Source organism: Tachysurus fulvidraco, chromosome 21, assembly GCF_022655615.1.
Source record: "Tachysurus fulvidraco isolate hzauxx_2018 chromosome 21, HZAU_PFXX_2.0, whole genome shotgun sequence".
Taxonomy (NCBI): Eukaryota; Metazoa; Chordata; class Actinopteri; order Siluriformes; family Bagridae; genus Tachysurus; species Tachysurus fulvidraco.
Window position 1 is genome coordinate 21402056 of NC_062538.1, and position 10000 is coordinate 21412055.

General features: G+C 45.9%; 1 protein-coding gene across 2 annotated transcripts in view; it reads left to right on the forward strand.

Moving 5' to 3' along the window:
- aff1 (AF4/FMR2 family, member 1) overlaps nucleotides 1-10000 on the forward strand; it is a 34771-nt gene that overhangs the window by 23829 nt on the left and 942 nt on the right. The window contains exons 9-19 of one of the 2 annotated variants that reach the window (XM_027158762.2): nucleotides 1333-2193; nucleotides 4014-4117; nucleotides 6420-6597; nucleotides 7017-7111; nucleotides 7219-7282; nucleotides 7640-7776; nucleotides 8264-8335; nucleotides 8421-8514; nucleotides 8637-8677; nucleotides 8774-8967; nucleotides 9542-10000. The exon at nucleotides 9542-10000 is cut by the window's right edge and continues 942 nt beyond it. In XM_027158762.2, coding sequence (XP_027014563.1) covers nucleotides 1333-2193; nucleotides 4014-4117; nucleotides 6420-6597; nucleotides 7017-7111; nucleotides 7219-7282; nucleotides 7640-7776; nucleotides 8264-8335; nucleotides 8421-8514; nucleotides 8637-8677; nucleotides 8774-8967; nucleotides 9542-9675 — 1974 coding nt within the window. In that variant the 3' untranslated portion in view covers nucleotides 9676-10000. Of the gene's footprint in view, nucleotides 1-1332; nucleotides 2194-4013; nucleotides 4118-6419; nucleotides 6598-7016; nucleotides 7112-7218; nucleotides 7283-7639; nucleotides 7777-8263; nucleotides 8336-8420; nucleotides 8515-8636; nucleotides 8678-8773; nucleotides 8968-9541 lie in introns of those variants that run through there. The other variant, XR_003442409.2, reaches the window with a different exon arrangement.

A 10000-nucleotide genomic window follows, 5' to 3' on the forward strand; every position in this document is an offset into this window, starting at 1 on the left:
GTGAGAAACAGCCAATAGGAACCCGACAGGAAACAGTCACACGCAGCGTAAACAATTTCAGCCAATCGTGACTCATCACAACTCCCGGCTACGTTCCTCCAGACGTGTTTGCGTCTTCACACCGATCCTTCCTTGACATTTTACCCCAAATGTTGTAGTGGGGGGTTTTTTTTTTAATACGTACTGGTGCAGAAAGCATCACATCTTGTACCTAAGAGCTGACTATATTCACGATTATCAGTAAAATCGTGATCAAATCGTGAATTTTACAGTTTAATAAAAATGAGTTTTAATGAACTTTCATGTAAGTACGCAGCGCACGGTCAGTGCTTGGACCCCGCAGATCGCTGCTTGCAGTTATATTCTTCTTTTTTCTTTTTCTTCAGTAGTTTGTAGATACAGAGACCAGGAAAAAAGGCAGAGTGACTCTGATGAGTCAGGATTTAGAGATGTTTCAGACAGTTAGGCGAAAGGAAAAATCGATCTGTGTTCTGATTTAAAGGAGATGAGCAGAGAGAAAAACGATCTTTATCTTCTGCACATTTCGGATTTCAGCCACTGAACAGGAAGCAGGTCGGAGCCCAGAACACACATTTAATTAGAGTTTTGTCTTTACGTATTCCTGTCATCGCAGTAGAAAAACATGGTCAGGAAGGTTTAAGCCGCCCACAGTAGGACGTGACCCAGTGGGATCTGTGGTCGAGCTTCGGCATGTCGACGTCCAGTCCGACCTCGAGCGTGGATTCTCCAGTTCACCGAACGCCAGCGGTCAGAGAAAACGGCCACAGCCACAGCCACGTTCTTATTTTATACATCCGATAAAACCTCACAAGCCTCCGGGGTTTAGCGTGGGCAGCAACAGAAAAGTTCCATATTTTAGAGACTGCCCAGACTTTAGACATTTATTTATTTATTTTTATTCATAGCAAAGAACGCAAACCGATTCGAAGCTAAGGGGCTGACACCGGAGTCTCCTTCCGTAATCGTCTCCTCGCAGAAAACTTCACCGTGTCGGTGACCACACACACGTTTACCTCGAGCCTTGCATCTGCAAGCGAGCTGTCGCTGTACAACTGTTATAGGAAACAAGTCCAGACTATTTGACCAATCAGAGTCCAGGATTCGACTGCTGCGAATGATGTACACGGCTGCTGAGGGAAGACGATCTTCATCCTCTTTGATTCTTAAGTGTCGAGCAGAAAAAGAGAGACTAGATAAAAGATAGAAGGAGAGGAATTTATACTTGTGATCTGTGATGCCCAGTATGTCCAGTGTATATGTGTATATATGTGTATTTATTTCTGTGTGTGTGTGTGTGTGTGTACAACCCAGGCAGAGGGGCTGAAAGACATCAACTGGCAGTTGATCAGTTGGATTAAGGAGAGCCAGCCGAGCCTGAACCCTCAGAACCACACCGATGTTTCAGCAAAACCCAAACCCAAACCTGCAACCAGCACCAAATCACAAACGCACACTCATGCCGAAGAGGATCAGAAGCCCAAAAACAAGAAACACTACAACTCCCGTACTCCTCCCGCTCAGCCCGAGTTGGGCAGCGCCAATCCCGAATCTAAACCCGCCCCCGTGAACCAAGACGCTATCCACAAACCTGCTCCTAACGCCGGTACGGAGGCAGGAACCCGCAAAACAGATCAACACCCGAGCAAGAGCACCAAAGCCCATAGCAGCCTGCACGTTGAAAGCGTGGAGGTCACGCCCCGCAACAAAGACGCCACGTTCACAGAACGGCCAAAGGTCAAGACGAAAACTAGCCATGAGAAGAAATCTGAGAGCAGAAAATCAGCCAAATGTTGCTTGTTGGAAAAAAGAGACACAAAAGAAGTGCCTGCTAAGGCTGGCACGACGGTGCAGGAGGACAAAAAGGAGGCGGAGCCTGTTCGCCTGTCCTTGCCGTCACCCAAAAACAGTGTAACCGTAACTCGTGCGCCCTCCAAGAACTCCAAAAAGAGCCGGGCTCGCTCGCCAACGACAGACAAGAAGTCCAAATCCACGCCATCCAAATCGAGCATGGATGTTCCTCTGGCTCTGGTGGTGAAGATCCAGCTCAGCCACTTGTCCAGAATCCCACAGGTACCCAAAGCAACAAAGACGGTAACCGGCGCTCGTGTGGAGAAGCCTTTAAAAAAATCGTGCCAGGAGAAAGAACCTGGTAAAGTGAGCAAGAAGAGACCTGTGAGTTCCTCTTTAGGTGTTTTTTTTTATTTTGTTGTTGTTTATTTTGGGAATGTTAATGGTTCTAAACTCTTATAGATGCGAACGAACCAGAAGTTTTGTTAAATAGGTTAATAATGGTGCGTTTTTTTTAATCAAATTTACAAAATAGAACCTCAGTTTTAACTTTTGCACCTCATGCTATCTACTGATTATTACTAATAAGTACAACGGTAATCAGCAGAGAGAAACGAAACGTGTAGAAATGTGACATTTAGTTTAAAAAAAAAAAAAGAATTAAATTCTGAACAGGAGTTGACCGAGTACTGAGCCCTGAGGGACTCCCTGTGAGGAGGAATATAGACCGCGATCTTTTACAGCATGACGGCGAGAGAGAAAATCACAATCTTCTGTTATCAAACTTAATTTTAATTACTATAAGATTTCAGTAATAAATAATGAGATAAGCTTTGAATTTAAAACCTTAAACCTTAAGGCAATCCGTCTGCAGAAATGTCTAAAGTTCTGACTTTTCTGTCACAGAGGAATGAAAAATATCCAAGGCACTTATAAACCTCCAGATTATTATGAGATTAATGTCTGTTTATTTTTTTTAATGCTAAAAAAAGTTTTTTTAATACATTTTTAAAACTCCTTCACAACAAAAATCGGGTCGTGCGCGTGTGTGTGTGCGCGTGTGTGTGCGCGTGTGTGTGCGTGTGTGTGTGCGTGTGTGTGTGTGCTGCAGTAAAATAAGAATAGCACCAGCCTTGGAGTCAGAAGCAGTGAGTTAATCATTAATATCTTTAACCTGCGCAGGTTCCATGGAAAGATCAGATTAGAAAGTTAAACATGCAGGAATCTGGATGTAGATTTAAAGTTTATATTCCTGAAAATCATCCAGTTCTTCTGAGTTAGAAATCCTTACAGGAGACCAGTGTAGAAGGCGTTAAAACCAGTGGAGATGTGTGAAGATACACGATACACATTGTTTTTCCATGGTGTGCGTCTGTATGTGTGTGTGTGTCTGTCTGTGTGTGTGCGTCTGTCGGTCTGTCTGTGTGTGCGCGTCTGTGCGTCTGTCGGTCTGTGTGTGTGTGCGCGTCTGTCGGTCTGTGTCTGTGTGTGTGTGCGTCTGTCGGTCTGTCTGTGTGTGTGTGCGCGTCTGTGTGTGTCTGTGTGTGTGTGTGTGTGCGTCTGTCAGTCTGTGTGTGTGTGCGCGTCTGTGCGTCTGTCGGTCTGTGTGTGTGTGCGCGTCTGTCGGTCTGTGTGTGTGTGTGCGCGTCTGTGTGTGTGTGCGTCTGTCGGTCTGTCTGTGTGTGTGCGCGTCTGTGTATGTGTGCGTCTCTCTGTGTGTGAGTGTGCTTCTGTCTGTGTTTGTGTGTATCTGTTTGTAAAGGATTAAGCATATGACTAAACACACACACACACACACACACACTTTTCTCATACAGGCATTAGTAGATCTGTGTATTTGGTTTTACACACCATTCTAATAAACGTATTTAATCATGAGTGAATTATTTCCGTCGGATGTAAAGAGAAGCAGATGATTTAAATCTGCCAAAATAAATAAATATCATTTTATTGTTGTATTGTCGTTATGTTGTTGTTGTTATGTTGTTGTTGTCATGTTGTTGTTATGTTTCATAAATTTCAACACAAATTCTTTATCATGATTCATGATCGATATCAGGGTGAATATCGTGATATGATGTTTTTGTACGAATTGGTAGAAAATGTAGAAAAGGGTCAGAGTGACCCAGATTTGAAGATGTGTGTGTGTGTGTGTGTGTGTGTGTGTGTGTGTGTGTGTGTGTGTGTGATTTATTTTTACTCAGGCTGATCACAGTGATCTCTCTGTGCCAAAAAAGAAGCTGAAATTGGAAAAGGACAGAGAGGGAAAAGCGTCTGCTTCGTCTCAGCACAACTCCATCAAAACAGAGTGAGTCTCTCTCACACACACACACACACACACACACACACACACCACTGTGACAGCAGCAGTCTGTTTTCTAATAAATGCTGACGTTTGAGTGATTAGTGTCTCAGCAGTGATGTCACCTTGGGATTGATTCTTTATTAACTTGTTAGATTAAAAATAATAATTAAATATATAATTATACAGACACTCTGGCCACACCTCCGTCATTACAACTGCCAGACATATAAAAGTAAAATAAAAAAAAAATACAATTAAATGGCTGCTAATTTAGAAAGGTTTAATATAATGATATAAACATGAAGAAACGGAGTGAATTTAAACTTTAGATCTGTGTGTGTGTCGGTGTGTGTGTCGGTGTGTGTGTGTGTCGGTGTGTGTGTGTGTCGGTGTGTGTGTGTGTCGGTGTGTGTGTGTGTCGGTGTGTGTGTGTGTCGGTGTGTGTGTGTGTCGGTGTGTGTGTGTGTCGGTGTGTGTGTGTGTCGGTGTGTGTGTGTGTCGGTGTGTGTGTGTGTCGGTGTGTGTGTCGGTGTGTGTGTCGGTGTGTCGGTGTGTGTGTGTGTGTGTCGGTGTGTGTGTGTGTGTGTCGGTGTGTGTGTGTGTGTGTGTGTCGGTGTGTGTGTGTGTCGGTGTGTGTGTGTGTCGGTGTGTGTGTGTGTGTCGGTGTGTGTGTGTGTCGGTGTGTGTGTGTGTGTCGGTGTGTGTGTGTGTGTCGGTGTGTGTGTGTGTGTCGGTGTGTGTGTGTGTCGGTGTGTGTGTGTGTCGGTGTGTGTGTGTGTCGGTGTGTGTGTGTGTCTGTGTGTGTGTGTGTCGGTGTGTGTGTGTGTCGGTGTGTGTGTGTGTCGGTGTGTGTGTGTGTCGGTGTGTGTGTGTGTCGGTGTGTGTGTGTGTCGGTGTGTGTGTGTGTCGGTGTGTGTGTGTGTCGGTGTGTGTGTGTGTCGGTGTGTGTGTGTGTCGGTGTGTGTGTGTGTGTCGGTGTGTGTGTGTGTCGGTGTGTGTGTGTGTCGGTGTGTGTGTGTGTGTGCGAATGCGCGAATGCGTGTGTGTGTGTGCGAATGCGTGTGTGTGTGTGCGAATGCGTGTGTGTGTGTGCGAATGCGTGTGTGTGTGTGCGAATGCGTGTGTGTGTGTGCGAATGCGTGTGTGTGTGTGCGAATGCGTGTGTGTGTGTGCGAATGCGTGTGTGTGTGTGTGTGTGAATGCGTGTGTGTGTGTGTGTGTGAATGCGTGTGTGTGTGTGTGTGAATGCGTGTGTGTGTGTGTGTGAATGCGTGTGTGTGTGTGTGTGAATGCGTGTGTGTGTGTGTGTGAATGCGTGTGTGTGTGTGTGTGAATGCGTGTGTGTGTGTGTGAATGCGTGTGTGTGTGTGAATGCGTGTGTGTGTGTGTGAATGCGTGTGTGTGTGTGTGAATGCGTGTGTGTGTGTGTGAATGCGTGTGTGTGTGTGTGAATGCGTGTGTGTGTGTGTGAATGCGTGTGTGTGTGTGTGAATGCGTGTGTGTGTGAGTGAAAGCGTGTGTGTGTGTGTGAATGCGTGTGTGGTTGTGTGTTGTGATGAATGCGTGTGTGTGTGTGGTGAATGCGTGTGTGTGGTTGTGTGTGAATGCCGTGTTTTGTGTGTGTGAATGCGTTGGTGTGTGTGTGACTGCGTGTGTGTGTGTGTGAATTGCGTGTTGTTGTGTGGGTGAATGCGTGTTGTGTGTGGTGGGGAATGCGTGTGTGTTGTGTGGTTGTGTCGGTGTGTGTGTGTGTTTGTCGGTGTGTGTGGTTTGTCGGTGTGGTGGTGTGTGTGTGTCGGTGTGTGAAAGCGTGTGTGTGTGAAAGCGTGTGTGTGTCGGTGTGTGTGTGTGTGTCGGTGTGTGAAAGCGTGTGTGTGTGAAAGCGTGTGTGTGTGAAAGCGTGTGTGTGTCGGTGTGTGTGTGTGTGTCGGTGTGTGTGTGTGTGTCGGTGTGTGTGTGTGTGTCGGTGTGTGTGTGTGTGTGAATGTGAATGCGTGTGTGTGTGTGTGTCGGTGTGTGAATGCGTGTGTGTGTGTGTGTGTGTCGGTGTGTGAATGCGTGTGTGTGTCTGCGTGTGTGTGTGTCGGTGTGTGTGTCTGCGTGTGTGTGTGTCGGTGTGTGAATGCGTGTGTGTGTGTCTGCGTGTGTGTGTGTCGGTGTGTGAATGCGTGTGTGTGTGAGTGTGTCAGACGGTTAAATGTCAGACCTTCACACACCTCCTGTATGTAACGAACAGAAAGTCCCTGATCTTCCTGCAGTAATTAAACTCCAACCCGATCCTGTTCTCATCTTTACTCCATGACAGAGCACCGAGGAGCAGCCGCCACCAGACGGACAGGAAGAGCAGCGAGAAGGTCCAAGCTCCCGTTCCTCTCGAGCCGGGACACAAACGCCGCTGTGGAGACATGGAGGAGATCAGCGGCTCCAGCAGCAAGCACAAGAAGAAGAGCTCCAGCAGAGAGGAGCGTGACAAGCGAGACAAGGTACGACTCGACTCGACACGACACTGAACATCTGAGTCGTCAACAAATGTACAACAAACAATCTAATGTATAAACTTTACAAATTTGTGTATTGGGACAAAGTGGTGAGCAAAATGAGTGAGATTTTTTTATTAAGGGGAAAAGCGCACACACACACACACACACACACACACACACACACACACGTGCCCATAAGCGCGCGTATATATATATATATATACACACACACACACACGTTTTTTTGTTGTTGTTGTGTTTTTTTTTTAAACTTTTGTTTGTTTGTTTGTTTGTTTTTTCACCTAATGCTTTTCTTCTATTATTCCCATTCATGTGAAATAAGCTCTCTGTGCAAAAAGTGTTTATTTGTTTATCCCTTTGATTTATTTCGACTTTCCCTCTCCGTCTCTGCTCTATTACAGAAAGCACCGAAGAAAAGCTCTTCGGCTCCGGAGGCGTCGTCATCTTCCTGCGGCGTCCCGGCCGCTCGCAGACCTCTGCTCAAGTTCGACGACAAGTACGAACGAATCCAGAAATTAACCGATTTATTAGATCTGCAGAATGAACGTTTGAAATCGGACCCCGTTTCTTTTCCCTGACCGATCCGAACGCTTTCTCTTTCAGGCCGTATCCTGTGGATCATCATATGAAGGAAGCTAAAAAGCTGAAGCACAAAGCCGACGCCATGGTAACGTGCCTGCGACATCTTTACTGATTAATTCGCACTCTTCTTTTTATTCTCTCCATAGTTATATTTGTATGTTAGTATGTGTTAGAAATCGAACGGTTAAACTTGATGACGTAGTCGATGACGTAGAGCCTCCGCGTTAGAGCAGCTGTACACACTCCTTCCCTTTACGTCTTCTCTTCATGTTCATCAGGCAGAAATGGTTTATTAGTGAGTTAAAATAAACCGCATGCGCGTTAGATACTGAATATTAGTGTTCAGGGGTGTGTGTGTGTGTGTGTGTGTGTGTGTGTGTGTGTGCTTTTCTCACATATCCTGTTGTATTTGTGTGTTCATACCTGTTCCTACCTCCTCTAGGTGGATAAAATGGGTAAGGCCTTGAGTTACCTGGATGCTGCCATGTCCTTTGTAGAGAGTGGCATCGCCATGGAGACAGATCCCCAGACGCCCAAATCGGCTTACACCATGTTTTCCGACACCGTCGATCTTATCAGGTTGTGAGTGTGTGTGTGTGTGTGAGAGAGAGAGAGAGAGAGAGACCGAGAGTGTGTGAGAGAGTGTGTGTGTGTGTGTGTGTGTGAATAACTGAGGACGTATCATTAAATACATTTATGAAATATTAGAGTGGATCTAAATGGTTGTTTTGAAGACCATAAATGGAAATGTGGGCGTGTCTTTAAGTAGGAATAAGGACATTATTAGCATTCACACATGCGCACGGATTTGATTTGTTTTGATTTTATTGTGTGCACCAATGCAGAACAACACCATTTTCCAGTTTTTTTTGGTATCTCTCTAAACTCCTGGTCGCTCCCTGACACTGGAGACTCCTTCCATAAAGTGTTTAAATAAACATCTCTGTACAGACAAACCGTCAGTGTGTTCGCACGACTGCAACGTGCAACGTCTCCACTTTAAACCACAGACATTAACCTCCTCCTCCTCCTCCTCCTCCTCCTTTCTCTTCTTCTTCTCTCACAGGTTCATCCTGAAGCTGAAGAACTACATGGATCCGTCGGCTCCTGCATCAGAGCGAGACTTCTTGGTCCTGTGGTGAGTGTCCGTCTGTCTGTCCGTCTGTCTGATGTATTAAATAATGTCTCGTCTATAAATATCACTGTGTGATGTGTTGTTGCAGTATGCGATGTCAGGCTCTCCTCCAGATGGCGATGTTTCGCTGTAAAAGAGAATCGGCCATGAAATATTCTCGCACACTCACTGATTATTTTAAGGTAAATCATCACTTTTCCTTTGGTCCTGAGATTAACGCTGTTCTTTTCTACATTCTGAAGTGATTTATAGAATAAATAATATGGAATAAAGCAGCTTTGTGATGCACTGTTTTCTTTTCCAGAGCTCTAAGACCATGCAGGCTCCTTCCCCCTGCATCTCCAAGTAAGTCCCGCCTTCCTGTTTCCTGTCTGTGACGTTACTGCCATGTTTTAACACCCTGGCGAATAATGGTGTCGTTCGTCTCCGTCTGTCTCCCAGGGGATCGTCCCCGATGTCCCCTATGCCGTCTCCGGCGAGTTCGATCGTCTCCAATCCCGGCAGCTGCGGCAACACTGTGTCCATTCCTCAGCTCATCCAGCAGATGGCGTCGTCCTACATCAACATCACCGCTCTCTTCCTCAGCGCTCACGAGACGTGGGAGCAGGCCGAGGAGCTGGCACGCACACGTACAGGTACGCTCGAGACACACGTGGCACGTACAGGTACGCTCGAGACACACGTGGCACGCACACGTACAGGTACGCTCGAGAGACAGGTGGGGTCAAAGGTCATCAAGACCAACTGATAGAAAAACCTTGTGCGATGTTAACCTAATAAACGTTCAGCCGTAGCGCCACTTTGGCCACGCCCACTTAAAAGAAGAGGAAATCAGTCACATGACCAACATTCAACTCATTCAAAATTAAAGAAGGAAAAAAGTAAATAGGGAAAAATGAGAGAAGGATGGAAAGATTGAAGAAAGAACAATTAAGGGATGAAGAAACAACCGGAGGGAAGTAGGTAAATGGGTTTAAAAGAAGAGAAAGTAAGAAGGAAAGAAAGAAAGAAAATGTAAGGATTGGGAAAAATTGATTTTATTTGTGATTTAATGATTTTAGGACTTTTGGCCACTAGAGGGTGGTGTTGTGTAATTTCATTTTTCTAATTGATAAACTGATCCATGATTTGCTTAATTATTTTATCTCTTCCTCTGTGTATGTGTCTGTGTGTGTGTGTGTGTGTGTGTCTGTGTGTGTGTGTCCTCAGGTCTGTTAAGCGACCTGGACAAGCTCCTCGGCCGCCTGAGTTTGACCTCCAGCATGACTGCTCTGGTGCGTTACACTCTTCAAGGCCTCCACTGGCTCAGACTGGACAACGCGAATCCTCGCAGCGACCCGTGAGCTGTGTGTGTGTGGGTGTGTGAGAGAGAGAGAGCGGAGGAGAGAGGGAGGGAAAACTGACATCTTTTTAAAGAATTTTTTGTTCCACTTCTGAGACGACGGAAGTCCTTTTGCACTTCGTTACGAAAGAAAGCGAGTCGACGCGAAGGTGTTCGAGGAGCACAGACGACGCTGATGTTTCCTCACACTGAGAAGAAGCAGAAAATCACTGGAATCACACACACACACACACACGCAAACACATCGAGTGACAGTGTGTGCACAAGAGCATTAGCGAACTTCATCTTTATTTTCTTTCCCATCACCGCTCTAAAGGACAAACGGA